We start from the raw sequence: 21,087 nt of genomic DNA on the forward strand, positions 1-21,087 counted from the left end.
TAGCTTCAGGCTCTGGGACCTGACACGAGTAAACTTCAGCTGTTAATTCTATCTGATCGATCGTGTCAGGCTTAGCTCTCATCTGTTAATTTCCATCAGTTCTTTACTGGTGGACTAGAGTGGTAGTAAAACTCATTTAAACATTAGATGTGAGCAGTTTCAATCAGCAAATCTGCAGCACTTGATTGACCATTGTGCAGCAACGCAGACATGCAGCTTAGAGGGAGCACTGCTACTAAATAGTTTGTTTTCCAACAAGCTTTGTTTTTGTTGCTGTGAATTATTTTTTATGGTCTTCTCATACTATAGCATGCATTCTTCCAATTCCAGATCCTTAAAATTCAATAAATCTGATTTTTTAAAAATGATGATGCATGGAATTGATCTTTCATTATCTGTCCCGGTTTCAAGTTCAGTTTTGATCATATAAGCAACATTGTTCTTCTGGTCTACTGCCTATAATAAAATTCCAGTACTGGTATAATGAGCCTGTCCGGTTGGTGTCATTTCCTTTGCTGTACAGGACCAGTTGTATCCAGTATTTCCTAATCACGCTGTCCATCTATTAATAAAACAATTTTACTGACACCGAGGCTTTATAACCCACTCTGCATTCGGATTAAGCTGGTATAGGTCTTTCATATACGTGTCGTCATCGAGGCAGCGTTCTCCTGAAAGCAAAACATTTGTTGAAAAGCTAAATTGAAATTGATATTACTTACATTTTACCTTAATCACATTTTAAAGGCACAAATGCTTCTGATCTACTTCCAGTATCAGAAAATCAGTAGCTGTGGTGTTTTCCCAACAATCTCATTGTTCCTGGAAGAGAATTCTGTTCAGATAAGCACTGGCACTGCAATTTTCCATATGTTTTCTTTATCTCTACAATATTTGTCCCAGTGGCAGACTATGCCCGAGCAGTCTCCAGCTCACTTGATAAGTATGTCAGTACTGCTATACCCTAAATATTTACACCAACTGATTGTAGTGGAAAAATTCAATTGACTTTGTTCCTTTTCCCTCCACGACAGAGATTTCATCCACGTCTTGCATAATACCAACAAGATTTGTTTAGAAATTATGAAAACCACCACTGGCAAATTCTTGTATCTAGATTTCTTTTCAAGGCTGCTTCTTCAACTACTCGAGTCAAGTGTAGCTAAGTGTTTCTTCTTCAGTGCACCAATGAACTGCACAATGAGTACCATGATAATCAGTTACTGAAAATAACTCTTCATGAATAAAAATAAAAGTAATCACCAACTAGAAGAGTGGGTGAAAAAAGGACCTGGGGCAGTGCACACTTATTCTTACTCCTCCCCCATTGTGCAGCTGAGCCTAAGGATAGGGTTTTCTGATTTGGTCAGTGGTCAAGGACTGGAGGGTGTGATGGCGAGTGAGGCAAGTTTGGGGACACAAAATGTAGCAGTGGAAGAGCCTTAGCCTTTCCAATTGCCCAACAGGTTCAAGGTTCTTGCAGCCTGGATCAGCAAACTGACTATGGTACTATGGTATAGGAAGCCATGCAAGTAGGAAGGGTTAATAGCAATGCAGTGCTATTTGGGGACAGAATAGTTAAAGGATAGACACAGTTCTGTGCAGCCAAGAGCTCAAGTCCAGATAGTTGTGTTTTCTGCCTGGTGCCTGCATTCGGGGCATTTGCTCTTGGCTAGAGAGGAACCTGCAGTGGACGTGGAAGGATCGAATGGTTGTGGTCCACGAAGGTATCAATGACATAGTAAAACCAGAAAAGAGGTTCTGCTGATGGAGTACAAGCAGCCAGGGGCTCAATTAAAAAACACAACCTCAAAAGATAATAATCTCTGGATTACTACCTGAGCCACGAGCAAATTGGTGCAGTGTAAATCAGCTTAGACAATTAAATGCATAACTCAAAGATCAATATGGGAGAAATGATTAATCACTGACCTCATTGTGAAGGTAGCAGTGATCATAATATGATTGAATTTCACATTCAGTTTGAAGGAAAGAGGAGACAAGTATTTTAAACTTCAATAAGGGCAATTAGCTGTCTAAACTGAACTAGGAAATTAGGTTAAAGGATAGGTCAGGAGAGATGCAGAAATGTGGCAGAAATTTCAGGAGATATCTCAGAATGGTCAGAAAAGATATATTCCAGTGAGTAAAGACTCTGAGGAAAGATGCACCATCTGTGGCTAATTAATGACACTGACTTTTAGTGTCAACTCGAAAAAAAAAGTACAATTCCGCAAAGATTATGGTTTATTAGCAGATTAGACAGAATATAAAGAGCAGCAAAGAATGTCAAAAAAATAATAAGGAGGCAGAAATTAGAGTATGAGAGTAAGATGGCTAGAAATATGAAAAACAGATAGTAGAAGTTTCTACAGGTATTTGAAAAGGAAAAGAGCAAGCAAAGTGAGCATTGGTCCTCTAGAGACTTAGAATGCGGAATTAATAATGGAAATAGGAAATGATGCGTGAATTGAACAGATACTTTGAATTGATGTTCAGTGTGAAGGATATAAATGACATCCCAGGTATTAATGGGAATCAGGAGGTGGAAGGGAGGGAAGAACTTAAAACAATTAAAATCACCAAGGAAAGGGAACTAAGAACATTATTAGAATTTAAAGTTGGCACGACCCCAGGTCCTGATGGACTTCATCCTGGAGCCTTAAAAGAAGTGGCTGCTGAGATAGTAAATGCATTGGTTTTAATTTTCAAAAATTCCCTAGAATCTGGGAAGGTCCCATAAGATTGTAAAATACTGAATGTGACTGCTCTATTTAAGAGGGAAACACAAAGCAGGCTTCTTAACCTAATGTTGGTCACCGGAAAATTGCTGGACTCTATTATTAAGGAGGCTGTAGCGGGGCACTTAGAAATCTCAATGCAATCAGAGTCAACATGGTTTTGTGAAAAGGAAATCATGTCTGACTAATCTATAGGAGTTCTTTGAGGAATTAATAAGCAATGTGAATAAAGAGGAACCTGTGGATGTGTTGTACTTAGATTTCTAGAAGGCATTTGACAAGGTGCCACATCAAAGGTTACGACACAAAATAAGAACTCAAGCTGTACAGGGTAATATATTAGTATGTCTGGAGGATTGGTTAGCTAATAGAAAGCAGATGGGTCATTTTCAGGTTGGCAAGATGTGACAAGTGCAGTGCCACAGGGATCAGTGTTGGACCCTCAATTATTTACAATGATTTGGATGAAGGGACTAACAAGGGAGTAAAAGGTTATCAGACAAAATGTGGGGTAGAAGTCACAATAGGAACAGCCATGAGCAGGCTTGTGGGGCTGGGGATCCACTCCTGCTTCTAATTCTTGTGTTCATATGTATGTTCAATGTTCACATGGTACACAAAGAATTAGGTTAGGCCACTCACACTACTGTTACCTGTTGGGCATTTGTCCGGGTCCAGCTCAAAACAAGCATGTTATAGATAGCAGTGAGGAATATAAATACCATCAGCCCCATCACAAATCTCTCAGTGATTACAAAGCAGAATATCAAAAGATAATGAAACAAGGAAAGTTATTCAACCTATTGAACCTGTACTCGGAGCATATTTATAATTTTCAACAATAATTCGTGTTCACTTCAGAGACAGCTGATGTGAGGGATGGAATTGCCACGCTGGCAGGGAGATAATGCACTTTTGATTGAGATTGAGACAATGTTCAGGAAGCTACATCATGAATCTAACTCATTGCTATCAGGGCTTGAAGTTAAAACCGGCTTAATGAAAACTAGAGCAAATCTCTTCCTACAATTTATTTACAGATTCCTCATGCTAGAAACAACTGATCTCTTACCAATGTTTCCTCCGATTTCATATAAGCAAACTTCCTCTTTATGCGGAGATTCAGTAATCCTGTTTTTGTGAACAAAGTAAAATGTTTATTACATGATTGCTATTTTTTCAAAATGAAATTAAAAGTTTTTTGGTGTAGAATTAATAATAAAAAGCAAGAAAATACGATCTGAACCAAAGGTAGAGTTATCAGAGTCTCGTTGGACCATAGGCAGCTCTACCCTTTGAGAGGGAGAGCTGACTGGAGGCAATTTAACCTAAGGGTCACCACACCTCAGGCAAGGAAAGTTTGAGAACCTGGGGCCTTCATGAATAACCTCAGCCGGAACGGGAATTGAACCTACGCAATTGACATTGCTCTGCATCACAAACTATAACCCGCTAGCAATTGTCTAGTTTTGATGTTAAGGTAAAATAATGAGTAAGTGATAGAGATAATTTCAAAGAATGTATATCTGAGGTTTTGGCTTACCTGTTCTGACTAAGACATTGCTGGAAACGTGCCAGTATATCACCAGCTTTGAGCTCTTCTGTTAGTTGAATCGCCATGGAAACTTTGGAAAGAGATGGTGCCTGAACTCGTATTACGCCCTGAAGAGTGACCGACTGTAGAAACATATCGACAGAAGATAATTGCATGTATTGTTTTGTTCCAGAGATAGCACTTGTGATAAGCTCAGTATAATTGGCCATAGGAGGCCATATTTATTCAAATTATAACTGGAAACTATCTCTATTCTACCTAAAGGCTGCAGAGAAAATATATGCATTAACTAGCATTGTTACTGCAGTGAGGCCTGAGCCATTTTGAGGCCCATGTCTCATTTGCAGGCAGCTTGTCAGCTGGGGGCATAGCCTTTACTCCGAGGCAGCTCGCTCGCTGTAGGGGAAGGAACAGAATTCAGTTGGCTTATGGTCCCAGAAGGAAGACAAAAGTAAACTTCAAAATATCCTATGCTATTTTTGACATGGCCTCCTGTAGCTCCTCCCAATAGATTTCTTTGGCCCTATTGAGCAATTTTAGCCCAGTTAATGTAATATAATATTGTAATATTTTAGAAATTGCCCCTGGCCTAACATATGTCTTTTGGCACATTTGTCACTCACGCAAGGGTGCCATAAAACAATTAGTTAAATCTTTAAGCTATTTTAAAATAAATCTAAATATTGGTGTAGCTTACTCACATTGGGTAGACTCTTGTCAGATTGGTTCCGGTCATGTTTATCTTTATCATATGCCATCTTTTTCAGAAGTTTTTTCACAGCCTTTTCCTTGGACAGCTTTTTATGGTTTTCAATGTTTTGTTGTCGCACTTGATTCATAATAAACTTTGGAATCTGAAACGTGTTGGAAGAAAAATGTTCATTTACAAACTTCCTTTGACAGGTGTCAACATTTAGCTCATTAACTTAAGAGATTGTTTCCTTTCCTTGGTAGCCCAGCAAAATGTATTGATGTGACAGGATCAGATTTGTTGGTTGCAAAATATTTGCAATGCAGAAACAGGCTATTTGACCCAACAGGTCCCTGTTTGTCCTTATGCTAATTATGAGCCTCATCCTACTCCTCTTTATCTAACCCCATCAAGATATATTTCTATTCATGTCTCCTTCATGTACTTATCCAGTCAGAAAGTTATCATTTGAGATTCCAATATTTAATTGGCATTTTGAGCGGTATATTTTCTGCTGCTGTATATGCTTAATATTCCATATTGCAAGACTTGGTGCAAGATTGGCACCCTATCCACAAACATTCACTTCCTCCACCACTGATGCATAGTAGCAGCAGTGTGTACCATCTCCAATATGCAATCTCAACATGGGTCCTGCAATCTGCCCATTGTGGATGCTGTGTGAGTTGGTATGGAGGCTGTAAGAGCAAAGGGTGGAGTGTGGGGGCATGGGTTGGTCTGAGTTGCCACTAAGTTGCCATAGGGCCTATAAAGGGCCATGGGTGGAGAGGCATAAGGTGGCATAGGTTGGCACGGATAGGGCCTGTGCTGCCTCTGCATTGTGTCCAGGGTTGCCTACCATGATTCCCATTACACCTTGCACCCCCTCCTCACCCCGCCCCACCAGATCAAATAAACTGGAAGGTCCAGGGAACCTTTTGCTGGGTCGGTTTTGTGGAGCCAGGAATTGTCCCGACTCTGTGCCCTGACTCGAGAGCAAAAATTTAGAGCTCACTTTTTTTGGCCGATGTAATACTTGTTCATGCAAGATTATACAAGCTTAAGATAAATCATTTTAACTTCATCCTACAAATTTCTGTATAGATATACCAATGCAAGGTGTGCCACAGACCTCAATATGTACTCTTGAGGTGGGGCTCCCTGCCAGGACACTAAAGTCATAACATTATCCCTGAAGTTCAGTTTCAAAAGACATGTTTTGTAAACTTGAGATTGTTCTTACCGTCCAAAGTAACTCTTGGTATTTGATCAAGTAGCGCATTATGTTGCTTGTCCCAGCAGCCATTTCTAACTGTGTCTTTGTGCAATATCCTTTAAACATAAACAGGTTGGGTGCCATGATGACGGAAACGTTGTTTAGTGTCATTTTGTTGCTCTCCTTGTTGTCTATTAATCTCTGAAGAAATTCGAGCAATGACTGGAAAAGGATATTAATTACATGGTCAAGGCTGCAGGGTATTCCTAACTTTATAAAGAGAAAGGTGTCATTTTGAAAGAAATCAAAGACTGGGACTGCATTTGTTCTGGATAAATTCTTTTCTTTCTGCACATTTAAAGGAGCTTTGTTCTAATGGATTCCTGCCTTATATTTTACAATCTGTGATGGAAACAAGAAATTTGTTCAGTACAATCAAATATTTTCCTTAATATAATTATTAACAAATTTGCTGTCAGCCTGGTGATGCGCGATATAACTCACGAGGCTAGAGATGCTCGACGAAATAAAGGCTTTTATTGACTACTACAATAGAGCTACCATATATAATACACGATCCCAGACTGAGGGGTCCCAGACAGAGCAGTGACCTTTATACCTCTCCCAGGAGGCGGAGCCCGACTGGGATGTACCATAATAACTATAATACAGGTAGAACAACCCAACCCTAACCCCAACAGTAACATGTAGAACAACCCAACCCTAACCCCAACTGCAACATATATACAGACTCATAGTACTGGCCAGACCCTGGCTCAGTACTACATGGTGGGAACCAACGATGGTTCACCACATTTACCCCTCCTTTGAAGACAAAGGCCGGCGGGGTACAAAAAAAACACAGAACAATTGGTCATCAGTCTATAAGTTCAGACGGTCAGGGGGACCGCACCGTCGTTGTGACCTCCTCAACACCGGCGATGACACCGGAGTAGGCACTCGCGGTGGCGTTCTCCCCAAGGCGGTGTCCAACGGCTCCTCCAATGTCTCACAGGCCGGTTGACCCCGAGGTGGTGACAATCCGTTGAGCTCGGACACGCCTTGAAGTGGCGACCATCTCCAGGACTCAGGCAAGCTGTACACGGGAGTAAAAGGGTTAAGTGATGGTCCCGATGCTGCCCGCGCCGTGTCAGGAGGGGAAACAATAGTTGGGGGGGTCTCTAACAGGATGTATGGGAGCGACAGGGGTTTCCAAGCCCCCTGCTGGCGCCAGGTCTCGAATCGAGACCGTGTCCTCTCGCCCGTCAGGGTATGCCACATAGGCATACTGAGGGTTGGCGTGGAGGAGATGGACCTGTTCAACCAAAGGGTCGGACTTGCGGGCCCTTAAATGTCGCTGCAGGAGGACGGGTCCTGAGTACGTAAACCAAGACGGTAATGAGGTCCCAGAGGAAGACTTCCGAGGGAATGAAAACAGCCTCTCATGGGGAGTAGCGTTGGTTGCTGTACACAGGAGTGAGCGTATGGAGTGGAGCGCATCAGGGAGCACCTCTTGCCAACAGGAGACTGGAAGGCTTTTTGACTTCAACGCCAGTAAGACAGCCTTCCAGACTGTAGCATTCTCACGTTCCATCTGTCCGTTACCCCTAGGGTTGTAGCTCGTGGTTCTACTAGAGGCAATCCCGTATGAGAGCAGGTATTGCCTCAAGTCATCACTCATGAACGACGAGCCCCTATCACTGTGGATGTAACAGGGGTACCCGAACAGGGTGAAAAGGTCACGAAATGCCTTGATAACCGTGGCAGCGGTCGTATCAGAGCAGGGAATGACAAAAGGGAATCGTGAGTACTCATCAATGATATTGAGGAAGTACACATTCCGATCTGTCGAGGGAAGGGGGCCCTTAAAGTCCACACGCAGTCTTTCGAAGGGACGAGTGGCCTTAACGAGTTGTGCCCTGTCAGGTCGGTAAAAGTGCGGTTTGCATTCCGCGCATACCCGGCAGCTTCTAGTTATGGACCTGACATCCTCCACCGAGTAGGGTAGATTCCGGGCTTTTACGAAGTGGTAGAGCCGAGTGACCCCTGGATGGCAGAGGTCATTGTGGAGAGCCTGCAAACGATTCTCCTGCATACTGGCGCATGTTCCACGCGACAGGGCATCCGAGGGCTCGTTGAGTTTCCCTGGACGATACATGATGTCGTAATTATGGGTGGAGAGTTCGATTCTCCACCTCAAGATCTTATCGTTCTTGATCTTGCCCCGTAACGTGTTATTGAACATGAACGCCACGGACCGCTGGTCCGTGATCAGGGTGAACCGTTTTCCCGCCAAGTAATGGCGCCAATGCCGGATGGCCTCCACAATGGCCTGGGTCTCCTTTTCCACCGCTGAATATCGAATTTCGGGGCCTTGGAGGGTGCGAGAAAAAAAGGCGACGGGCCTGCCCGCCTGGTTAAGTGTGGCGACCCGGGTGAAATCAGATGCATCGCTCTCCACCTGGAAGGGGATGGACTCATCGATAGCGTGTATCGTGGCTTTCGCGATGTCGGCTTTTAGTTTTTCAAAGGCCAAACGAGCCTCTGGTGCTAAGGGAAAAGAGGTAGACTTGATGAGCAGACGGGCTTTGTCCGCGTAATTGGGAACCCACTGTGCGTAGTAAGAGAAGAAGCCTAAGCATCTTCTCAGTGCTTTTACGCTAGTGGGCAGGGGAAGTTCGAGCAGGGGACGCATACGGTCTGGATCAGGGCCAATGACCCCGTTTTCCACCACGTATCCGAGGATAGCTAGGCGGCGCGTGCGAAATACACACTTCTCCCTGTTGTAGGTCAGATTCAGGCGAGATGCAGTGTGTAGGAATCTAAGGAGGTTGGTATCGTGGTCCTGCTGGTCATGGCCGCAGATGGTGACGTTATCCAGGTACGGGAAGGTAGCCCGCACTCCGTTATGGTCCACCATTCGGTCCATAGCACGCTGGAAGACCGAGACCCCATTGGTGACACCAAAAGGAACCCTTAGAAAATGGTACAAGCGACCATCCGCCTCAAAAGCCGTGTACTGTCGGTCCTCTGGGCGAATGGGGAGCTGGTGGTAGGCAGACTTTAGGTCGATGGTGGAGAACACCCGGTACTGCGCAATCTGGTTGACCATTTCAGAAATGCGCGGGAGGGGATACGCATCCAGCTGCGTGTATCTGTTAATGGTCTGACTATAGTCAATGACCATCCGGGGTTTGTTCCCACTCTTGACCACCACGACCTGCGCTCTCCAAGGACTAGCGCTAGGTTGTATGATCCCTTCCTTGAGGAGCCGCTGAACCTCAGATCGAATGAAGATCCGATCCTCAGCGCTGTAACGCCTACTCTTAGTCGCGATGGGCTTGCAGCCTGGCACGAGATTCTGGAATAGGGAGGGTGTGGTAATCTTAAGCGTCGAGAGGCTACAAGTGGAGTGCGTTGGGCAATTTGGAGGCTGCTGTTCTCCCACTGAAAGCGGAGGGAGTGGCCCACCGTACTGTAGGGTTACACTCTTCAAGTGGACCATGAAATTTAGTCCGAGGAGTATTGGCGCGCAAAGGTGCGGTAATACCAGGAGCTTGAAGCTCTCGTAAACTGTGCCCTGCACCGTTAAATTTACCACGCAACTCCCTAGCACGGTGACAGACCGGGACCTTGATGCCATCTAAATTGTCTGCTTGACAGGCTGGATCTGGAGGCCACACCGCTTCACGGCGTCTGGGTGAATAAAGCTCTCCGTGCTCCCGCTGTCAAACAGACAATAAATCGTGCGTTTGTTTACCTGTATGTCCATCATGGACTTGTCGAGTCTGTGAGGCTTTGCCTGGTCCAGGATGATCGACGCCACCGTTGGTTCGTGAGCGCCACTGCAGGCAGCTGAGATGGATGATGACGACCCCTGCTGGTCATTCGCGGTCGGTGCCGACCAAAATGGCTGCTCCCATAGGTCGCACGTGGGCGATGGCGCCAAAATCAGCGACCCCTGGTGGTCGCACGTCTCTTGCGACTCCGTCGTCTGGAATGGCGACGTCCTGGCCTCGCACGTGGAAGAAAGCCTTGACGACGCCGATGACGAAGAACCCGGCTCCGGGGAGTCGCACGCCGCACTGCTGTTCCTGGAAGTAAGTTTGGATCGACATACCTTCGAATAATGCCCCTTCTTGCCACAGGCCGAGCACAACACCACTTTAGCGGGACATCGCTGCCGATTGTGCTTCACTCCCCCACAGAAGTAACACCGCGGGCCGCCCGGAGCTGCTGCCGTCGTCAGGCCCGAGGGTGGGCACGCCATCACACAGCTTTTCGGACCCGCTGGACGAAGTGGGGTCTGTGACTGCTCCTGCCATGCTGTCTCCACGTGGTCTTCGGGATACATTGCCAGGCTTTTGGAGGCCGTTTCTAGCGTATCCACTAGCTCTATAGATTTAGTGAGATCGAGATTACCTTGCTCCAACAGCCGAAGTCGGATATAAGATGATCCGATTCCCGCCACAAACGCATCTCGAGCGAGGTCGTTCATGTTCTGGTCTGCCGACACTGCTTTGCAGTTACAGCCCCTGGCTAGCTGTAGGAGCTCGCACGCATACTGTTCCGTCGTTTCGCCGCGCTGCCGCCGTCGAGTGGCTAAGAGATATCGAGCATGCATCTCGTTTGGCGGTTTAATATAGCGCTTCTTAAGAAGCTCGAGGGCCCCTTTGTAGTCGGTGGCCGCACGGATTACTAGATACACAGCGTCGCTTACCCTCGCGTGGAGGACCCGGAGTCTGTCGTCGTCCGTGGTGACCGCTGCGGAGGCTTCGAGGTAGTCCTGAAAACATTTCAACCAGTGGTCGAAGGTGTTGGAGGCGCCCGCCGCACGTGGGTCCAGCGTAAGACGTTTGGGTTTTAACATTTGCTCCATGCTCTCTGTATCGTTTTCTTTTTTTTTCAACGACGAGAGTTCAATTAGTAGTCAATAAAATTGATGCGCGATATAACTCACGAGGCTAGAGATGCTCGACGAAATAAAGGCTTTTATTGACTACTACAATAGAGATACCATATATAATACACGATCCCAGACTGAGGGATCCCAGACAGAGCAGTGACCTTTATACCTCTCCCAGGCGGCGGAGCCCGACTGGGATGTACCATAATAACTATAATACAGGTAGAACAGCCCAACCCTAACCCCAACAGTAACATGTAGAACAACCCAACCCTAACCCCAACAGCAACATATATACAGACTCATAGTACTGGCCAGACCCTGGCTCAGTACTACCTGGTGGGAACCAACGATGGTTCACCACACCTGGTGAATGGTAAACCTGATTTAGTCACAAAATCCAAATCTCTTCAGTGTAAATATGGTGTTATATATTTTTAACAGGCTTTGAGCTGATGATTTTCTTTAGCTTCAGAGTCAGTGGATTCTGGGATTGAGTCCCACCCCGGAGACTTGAGCTCAAAAATCTAGGCCAACACTCTGAAGCAGATCTGAGGGAGTGCTGCATTATCAGAGATGCTGTCTTTTGAATGAGACATTAAATCAAGGCCCCATTTGCCATCATACGTGGATGTAAAAGGTACCATTATTTCGAAGAACAGAGGTTAATGCTCAGCTTGTCGGAGCTTGTAGATTGGCTGCTGCATTTCCTATAATACAACAATGACTACACTTTAAAAATACTTAATTGGCTGTAAAGTATTTTGGGATATCCTGAGATCATGGAAGGTGCTATGTAAATGCAAGTCTTTTTCTGTCTTTCATTTTGAGCAAATAATGAGTTGCTGACATTAATCCCACCATGTAGTTCATGTGTGCTTCTTAAACTATATGCCTGATAGTTGCAATGTGGGTGGTACTGTGGCACAGTCGTTAGCACTGCTGCCTCACAGTGCCAGAGACCTGGGTTCGATTCCTGGCTTGGGTCACTGTCTGCGCGGAGTCTGCACTTTCTCCCCGTGTCTGCGAGGGTTTCTTCCGGATGCTCCTGTTTCCTCCCACAATCTGAAAGATGTGCTGGTTAGGTGCATTGGCCATGCTAAATTCTCCCTCAGAGTACCTGAACAGACGCCGGAGTGTGGCGACTAGGGGATTTTCACAATAACTTCATTGCAGTGTTAATGCAAGCTTACTTGTGACACTAATAAATAAAAGTTAAAACCTAGAACAGTAGATTTGGCAGTTTCTTTAAGGTGTCCCTTTTCCTTTATCATCTGTTCCATGGTCTTCTGGGTAATGCCAGCAGCAATGAGCTTTGCCATTGAATTCTACCATATAGGATGTCGTGCTGTCCTCTGGGGGTGAGTCCCGTGGCAGTTGGGGCAACTTTTTATGCAGCATTCACATGGAGCAACAGCTCAACTTTACCAGCCAATAAACAAAGGGTTTTGATGCTTTTCTGTTCCAACTCTAAAGCCATAGAATCAGTTTTCTGCTTAATATTTATTTTGTAGCCAGTATTTCTTTTGCAATATGCATTGCAAATACTTAACAGCTTTTTAAAATTTGGGGCTACTAACTTCATAATCATGCTTTTTAACCACAGTTAACACTAAGCTTCATTCAGAACCGAGATGCACAGTGCAGACAACCCAGCTTGCCTTGCTAAATTCTCCCTCAGAGTACCCGAACAGGCGCTGGAGTGTGGCAAATAGGGGATTTTCTCAGTAACTTCATTGCAGTGTTTACGTAAGCCTACTTGTGACACTAATAAATAAACTAAAACATTTTTAAAATTCATTCGTGGGACATGGGTGTTGCTGGCTGGCCAGCATTTATTCCCCATCCTTAGTTGCCCATCCTTAGTTGCCCTAGAATTGAGTACACATCCTTGCTAGGCCATTTCAGAGGACAGTTAAGAATCAACCACATTGCTGTGGCTCTGGAGTCACACGTAGGCTAGACCACGTAAGGACGGCAGATTTCTATCCCTAAAAGACATTAGGGAACCAGATGGGTTTTTCTGATAAATGATAATGATTTCTTGGTCATCAGTAGATTCTTAATTCTAGACTTTTATTGGTTTCAAATTCCACCATCTGCAGTCGCGTGATTCGAACCCAGGCCCCAGAACATTAGCTGAGTTGCTGGATTAATAGTCTAGCGATAATACCACTAGACCATCACCTCCTAAACTAAATGCTACCAAGTTAAAAACGCACAAGCTCATTGACTAAACCTCAAATTGTGGCCGAACTGGAGAACACTTGAGGATTTTCTATTGTACACATCCTAAGAACTCCTTGGAGCTGAAACTAACTGGTTACAGGTGTCATTGGAAAACTGGAGAGAGGGAATTGGTCAACCCCCTTTACACCCTGTTCAATTTTCTTTGTCCACCGAAGTCAGTAGAGAAGAAAATCAGCTGGGTGCAAAACTGTTGGTGATTCATTATTGCCAAATTTGTACTGTGACCCAAAAACTATTTCACCCCATTCAACAAAATACTGCAGCTGTAGAAATCTGAAATAAAAACAGAAATTCTGGAAATACTCAGAAGGTCTGGCAGCATCTGCAGAGAGAGAAATTGGATTTCACAAGGTGCCGTGTTCCCCACACCATGTCAGTCGGGAGCCCACCAATGGGAAAGCCTTCATGCTATTTTAGACTCAGCAAGGCATTAATTGGCTGAGGGCAAGTTGTCTGCCCCATCTGAAGAGAAAGTTTCACCTAAGTTGACAATCCAATTCGCTGGCAGTTCTGTAGTCCCAACAGTGTCAGGTTCAAGCAGTGGCTTATGCTGTGACTACAGCCAGTCCCTGAATTATGGAGGACAGACTGAAGTCTAGTCTGATGTATTGGTGGATTGTGGTCAGGAAAGGGGTGAGAGGTGTGTGGGATAGGGATTGAAAGACCAGGGGTGAAAGAAGGTCCACCAAAAGAGGTCCCATCCTTGCCCAATATCAGCTCTTCAATAAAAGCTACCCACAGAGCATGTGCCTCCCTCTGGCACAGGTAAAATATTGGTGGGCACTTAAGTGGCCACCAATTAGTCACTTAAGGACTTGAATTGGCCATAGGGTGGGCATGCTGTGCGATGCCGCTATAGCCATCTGTAAAATGACAGATTGGGGCAGGGAGGAAGACAGTGTTCCATTTTCCGAGTCCCCTCCTCAAACACGCTGGTCAGGGCATGAAAAATCCAGCCCAGTGTTTCAGGTCAATTATCTTTCATCAGAGCTATTTTAATGAAAGGTCATTGATCTAAATCCTGTTACTTTTTTCTCCACAAATGAGGTCAGTCTTGCTGAAATATTTCAAATATTTTCTCATTTTATTTCCCCCCTTTGAATCCTATCGACACTTTGAGCGGGTTGTGGGCAATTTGGTGCTCTCAGACTGCATTCCCAAGTGATGTGGTTCAAACTACCACCCAAACTCACTCTTAATGATTTCAGCAGAAAAGGAAAACTTTCATCTCTGGGCAGGATTCAAATTGAAATCCTAAAGATAAAAGGCAGTGTGCTAACCCATTCTATCACCTGGTACTCTATTGGCAACCTAGTAAATCTTACTAATATTTAACTTTTCACAGAAAGTGTGCATCATTCAGAACATCTTAAGATGTTCACTTCATCGGGTGTTTCAGATCGACATCTCAGGGAATCACAGGATATAAACCTGTAATTTCCTAAAATCTGCAAATTTGGGTCACAGAGAAACCAGCCTATTGTTTACAAGAGCTAGACCCAGAAATTCCTTAATCATGCAATGTGAATAACGATTTGCCAAAATTATTTTCTTTTGAATAAGAAACCTGTGTCAAAATTCCACAAAGTAAACATTTTCATTCACATTTTAAAAAGCAATTTTGAGGAAAAAAGAAATTTGTGTATGTTTAATACATCAGATGATCATACCTTCAGTGTGTCTCTATTGTGGTCTGGGAGGAGAAGCACCAGCAAGTTAAGAGCCTGTAGCTTAAGTTTTCTACTTGATAGATCTGTCAATCAAATATTTGCATCTGGTTATTAAAAAGGATCCTACCTAAGAATTTCCAAACCGAACTACAGTGAACTCCACACAAGTGAAAGAGGAAAAAAAAACATCTGGCAGAAATTCATCATTCGACCAAGAGGCCCAAGTCCAGCCCAAATTTCGGCCTTGGTCTTCAGTGGCATTTTACCTGAGAGCTGTTGCTGCCTGTAACCTCTCCACTCATCTTAACAGCACAGATATTGGGCCATTTCCAGTAGGAGTCTGAGGGAAAGCCTTGAGAAGAACAGGCAAGAACAGGGTGGGGCTTATTATGCTAAGTGTGGAGTCAAGGTAATCTTCTCCTGCCAACACAGGAAGGTTTGTTTACAAGTTTGCATTCAAAGAACAAGCTGCTATTTGACAACTGCAGCATTCACTGAAGAATCCTGGAGTCATCAGAATGAGGCCTTGGAGTTAAAATAGTCCAGGAATTATTTCACGGGGAGCAGTGGGAGAACTTTCAGCTCAAGGTTGTACCCAACCACCCAAAATCGAAATCTGACTCGAGTCCAAATTGGGGCCTGACTGTTAAAATGGCCAATTAGGGAAGACAGAAATAAACAATTAGGAAATTAAAGTCAAGCACAAGCAAGTGCAGGACGATAGAGCAATTTTGTGTTTTCTTCTCAAGTTTAATTATCGGCCATATACAAAATATATATATTTACAGTGGACGCATCTTCATGTCGAGAATGCATTAGTTAGTTGGTTCCCCAGTTGGAAGTGTTTGGTGAAGAGGAATGCTTGTTGATATTGTAAGTTGGGAAATTGCCCACTTGTAGGTTATTATTTCCAGTCTATTTAAATAAATGGACAATCAGGCCCAATGTTTCTGCACCGACATCCCTGCAACTACTGTTCCATTCCAAAGTGAGATTAGGGGACTCGGTTTACTGAAAATGCAAGTTGCGAGACTCCTGCAGTAAATCTTACTTTAATGGGTATTTTCTACTCATTAAAATCTGTCAGGAATTCATAGAAACATAGAATCCCTACAGCGCAGAAGGAGGCCATTCGGCCCATCAAGCCTGCGCCAACAACATCCCACCCAAGCCCTATCCCCGTAACCCACGTACTGATCCTGCTAATCCCCCTGATACTAAGGGGCAATTTAGCATGGTCAATCCACCTTTGGACTGTGGGAGGAAGTCAGAGTGCCCGGAGGAAACCTACACAGACACAGAGAGAACGTGCAAACCCCACACACAGTCAGTCACCCAAGGCCAGAATTGAACCCAGGTCCCTGGCACGGCAGCAGTGCTAACTACTGTGGCACCATGTCACCCAACTTTTCTAGCTCATGTAGCATTTGCATATATTACCACAAATATATGTACTTACAGACCATAAACATTTACTAATATATTGATAGATATTACGATCTTTCCAGATTTAGGCTATTTCACATTAAAACTGTGAACAACCTCTGTGCAGCAAACAATCTTATTGCTGCACAGACTCATGGACCCAGATCCAGAAGTCCCACCCTCTATTTCTTACAAATCCCATTCCTGCCTGTAGGGGGTGCTGGGGGATGGATAGAGGAGTGGTGAAGGACCCAAACACAATTTGCAAGTTAGTTGGTCTATTTAAACTTAGTGCATAAGACAAGCAGGCACAAATTTTCCTCCAGGAATGGTCACAACCTGCAGTGAGTCCCTACCCAAAATATTTTGTATCATTTGACATCATTTGCTTTAAACAGCTTTCATTTAACTTTAACTGCTCCCAATTGCTATCGTATCGTCATCATTTGATATCATTTACACTCACAAGTAATCATCTGGCTATCATTCTATTTAACTTTCTCTCAGAACTGAAGAATTAGCTTTCCTTTTCACACACAACCGTACTTGTGATGTCCAATGATAGTTATCAACTGACATCGTTGTCATCAGTTTGACATCCTGCTGTCTTCACAACATGTGACTGTACACAGCCAAAACCTTCACAAGTCCCAGGTGATAATGTATGTAGTGTGTAGGATCACACTTCCCCCAATCAACCTCCCTCTCTCTCTCTCCCTCCTTCTCCCCTCCCTCCAATAACACCTAATATCCCCTTCCCAAAACCCCCTTACCCTCTTACCACTACTTCCCTCCTTCCTTTTCCCCTGTCTTCCTTTTCCCCCTCCTATCCTCCTTTCTCCCTTCTGCCTCCAAACTCCCCTTTTCTCCCCTCCCCCTCCGTCCTTCCTGCCTCCCACCTTTCCTCCCATCCCCATCTGCAACTGATGATCTTTGTGTACAGGGTTGACCAGAAACTGGGAATGACATTTTCCAGGGCAGACTTGTGTTGTTCTGAAATCGGCACTGGAACAACATCGTGGAATGAGCCTTGGGGAAGTCAGAAGCCTGATGCAACTTCAGAGGAATAGCCTGGTGTAACTACAGAGAAATGGCACAGTGCAACTTCAGAGGAATGGCCCAGTCCAAGTTCAGAGTAATGGCCCAGTATGACTTTAGAGAGGCCTGGCGTGACTCTAGAAGGGAGGCCCGATGCAATTTTGGAGGCCTCATGGCCTTAAGATTGGAGGGAGGGGATAGCTGGTGGAGAGAGAATTCATTTATGGGATTTTAACCATGACATTAGTATTTAAATTGGATCAGCGCCCTTTTTGTGCATGAAGCCAATCCTACTGGCAAAACAGGGCCGGGAGAATAGTGTTCGGCATCAAAAGGCGCGAATCAGGTTTCAGTCTCGTACACTATCTTCCTGACCACGATTTTTCATCACTGAGAGCAAGCTGAAGCCAAGAGTTGACAGTGAAGGGAGCATGTGACAACCCGGGCATCCCACTCACCCACTCCTCCAACCACCATCTTCCCCACCAGTGACAGAGACTGTATGTCGCACAGTGGACTCCTCAGTCACCCGAGAACTCATTTTTATTGTGGGAGCTAGTCATCCTCGACTCTGAGGGACTGCCTAAGAAGAGAAGGGCTGCTGTAAGTTCATAGTCTGAATGACAGTTCCAAATGGTTATTAAAGGATTAGCTATGAATACCAATGTTTTTTTTATGAGGGATTAAAAACTTGAGGGGATTTAAATGTTTTGAATGGGTTTTCATGAATGAAAGTTTTTTTTTTAATATAGTGAAGTCTGTAATAAATATTTGGAACATTTTATTTCATGTCTGCATGACTCCTGAGGTTTGCCTTTGGTGGAGACTTGGGTGAGTTGGCATGGAGAGTGTAAGGGTGGAGGGTGTAGGGGTTATGAGTTGGCACTAATTGGTATAGGTGCTATAAGAGGCCATGGGGATAGTGGGTGGCATGAGTTGGCATGGAGAATATGAGAGTTCATGGGGGGGTTGGTGGGGGTGCATGTGTTGATATGAATTGGTATAAATGGGGCTGGCAGGGATAGGGTGGGGTGGGAGGTGAGGGGCTGCGAAGGTTGAGGGTTAATGGGGCTAATATTTAATAAAACATACGGGACGAAGTCCCAGAGGACCGAAGTGAACCTAATAAACAGACCACCTCGCCATTCAGTGGCCCCTGTGGCAGCCTCTGCTATGTGTTAGGGAGTGGCAGTCTTGACTCCAGCCCTCACCCAGGGTGAAAATCGGGCCATTTGTGCTGAGGCGGGTGCATCGAGCTGGGAGATTCCCTGACTTCAAAATACTCGCCTCCACGGTGAAAAATCAGGCCTTACGTTTCCATTTTAATTATGAAAGCTAGTAAAACAGGAGGTTAATAACTTACTTTGTACAGCTAGAAAGGCATCAAGATACTCAAGAGTGACGAGTGGATGTGGCAGTTCTCTTACAAAGAACTTTAGTATACTTGCTGCATCATGCTGACGTACATTTTCCCAGTTAAAAGTTCCTTCGTAGAACGTTGTTTCTAGCTCTTCACGTAGACTCTTAATACACATGGGGGAGAAGAGATTAGGGTGTCACCTCAACAACATCAACAAACAACATTAGGTTACATTTGAGAGCAAGGTCCTGCATATCTCTGAACATGGGTAATGTTGTTTACTTCCCCTGTAGATTTATCTTCATATGGGTAATCTGTTTGTTTTTACAAGTTAGGAGATCTGTTGTATAACTGACTGATTTACTGTATTGCCCTCACATGGCTCACTCTGAATTGTCAATTATCTCAGTTGCAGGACATCATTGCAGGAGTTCCTCAGGGTAGTATCCTAGGTCCAATCATCTACAGCCTGCTTCATCAATGACCTTCCTTCAGGCATAAGGTCAGAAGTGGCGATGTTCACTGATGATTGCACAAAGTTTAGCACCATTCATGACTCCTCAGATATGATAGTCATGATGTGGAGATGCCGGCGTTGGACTGGGGTAAACACAGTAAGAAGTTTAACAACACCAGGTTAAAGTCCAACAGGTTTATTTGGTAGCAAAAGCCACACAAGCTTTCGAGGCTCTGAGCCCCTTCTTCAGGTGAGTGGGAATTCTGTTCACAAACAGAACTTATAAGACACAGACTCAATTTACATGAATAATGGTTGGAATGCGAATACTTACAACTAATCCAGTCTTTAAGAAACAAAACAATGGGAGTGGAGAGAGCATCAAGACAGGCTAAAAAGATGTGTATTGTCTCCAGACAAGACAGCCAGTGAAACTCTGCAGGTCCACGCAACTGTGGGAGTTACAAATAGTGTGACATAAATTCTGATTCTAGGATCGCATGATAAAGACTCAGGAGGAAAAAAGCAGAAATATTTATGTGAAATAGTGTGACATAAACCCAATATCCCGGTTGAGGCCGTCCTTGTGTGTGCGGAACCTGGCTATCAGTTTCTGCTCCGCGACTCTGCGCTGTCGTGTGTCGCGAAGGCCGCCTTGGAGAACGCTTACCCGAATATCAGAGGCCGAATGCCCGTGACCGCTGAAGTGCTCCCCAACAGGAAGAGAACAGTCTTGCCTGGTGATTGTCGAGCGGTGTTCATTCATCCGTTGTCGCAGCGTCTGCATAGTTTCCCCAATGTACCATGCCTCGGGACATCCTTTCTTGCAGCGTATCAGGTAGACAACGTTGGCCGAGTTGCAAGAGTATGTACCGTGTACCTGGTGGATGGTGTTCTCACGTGAGATGATGGCATCTGTGTCGATGATCCGGCACGTCTTGCAGAGGTTGCTGTGGCAGGGTTGTGTGGTGTTGTGTAGTTGTAAGTATTCGCATTCCAACCATTATTCATGTAAATTGAGTCTGTGTCTTATAAGTTCTGTTTGTGAACAGAATTCCCACTCACCTGAAGAAGGGGCTCAGAGCCTCGAAAGCTTGTGTGGCTTTTGCTACCAAATAAACCTGTTGGACTTTAACCTGGTGTTGTTAAACTTCTTCCTCAGATATGAAGCAGTCCATGTTCATATGCAGCAAGACTTGGGTAATAGGGTGGCACAGTGGTTAGCACTGCTGCCTCACGCCAGGGATCTGGGTTCGATTCCCGGCTTGGGTCACTGCCAGTGTAGAGTTTGCATGTTCTCCCCATGTCTGTGTGGGTTTCCTCCAGGTGCTCTGGTTTCCTCCCACAGTCTGAAAGACGTGCTGGTTAGGTGGATTGATCCGAACAGGCCGGAGTGTGGGGACGAGGGGAATTTCACAATAACTTCATTGCAATGTTAATGTAAGCCTTACTTGTGACTAATAAATAAACTTTAAACTTTAATACCCAAGCTTGGGCTGATGGCAGTGCTGTGGGTGTTCCTATACCACACGGACTGCAGTGGTTCAGGAAGGCAACTCACCACCACCTTCTCAACAGCAATTAGGGACAGGCAATAAATGTGGCTTAGTGAATGATACCCACATCCCATGAAAGAATAAAAAAAATTCCCCAAGACTCCTGTCACTCTCTTCCTCATCATCTCAACAACTCATCACTATTGTCAACATACAAGCACACAGCACACTACAATCCTTCTCTCCCATCCTGGACTCGTACCTTTTTTTCTCTCATCATAT

At 44.7% G+C, this 21,087-nt stretch overlaps 1 protein-coding gene across 1 annotated transcript in view; it reads right to left on the bottom strand.

The window, feature by feature from the left end:
- Window positions 1-579: 579 nt before the first annotated feature.
- The window catches only part of arhgap18 (Rho GTPase activating protein 18), a 77,394-nt gene continuing 56,886 nt past the window's right edge, over window positions 580-21,087 (bottom strand). The window contains exons 9-15 of the mRNA XM_078213717.1: window positions 18,856-19,015; window positions 15,030-15,112; window positions 6,231-6,425; window positions 4,998-5,150; window positions 4,285-4,418; window positions 3,814-3,872; window positions 580-671 (exon numbers count right to left, since the gene is read on the bottom strand). Of these exons, the coding sequence (XP_078069843.1) occupies window positions 580-671; window positions 3,814-3,872; window positions 4,285-4,418; window positions 4,998-5,150; window positions 6,231-6,425; window positions 15,030-15,112; window positions 18,856-19,015 (876 nt within the window). The remainder of the gene's footprint in view (window positions 672-3,813; window positions 3,873-4,284; window positions 4,419-4,997; window positions 5,151-6,230; window positions 6,426-15,029; window positions 15,113-18,855; window positions 19,016-21,087) is intronic.

Source organism: Mustelus asterias, chromosome 5 (genome assembly GCF_964213995.1).
Source record: "Mustelus asterias chromosome 5, sMusAst1.hap1.1, whole genome shotgun sequence".
Lineage (NCBI taxonomy): Eukaryota > Metazoa > Chordata > Chondrichthyes > Carcharhiniformes > Triakidae > Mustelus > Mustelus asterias.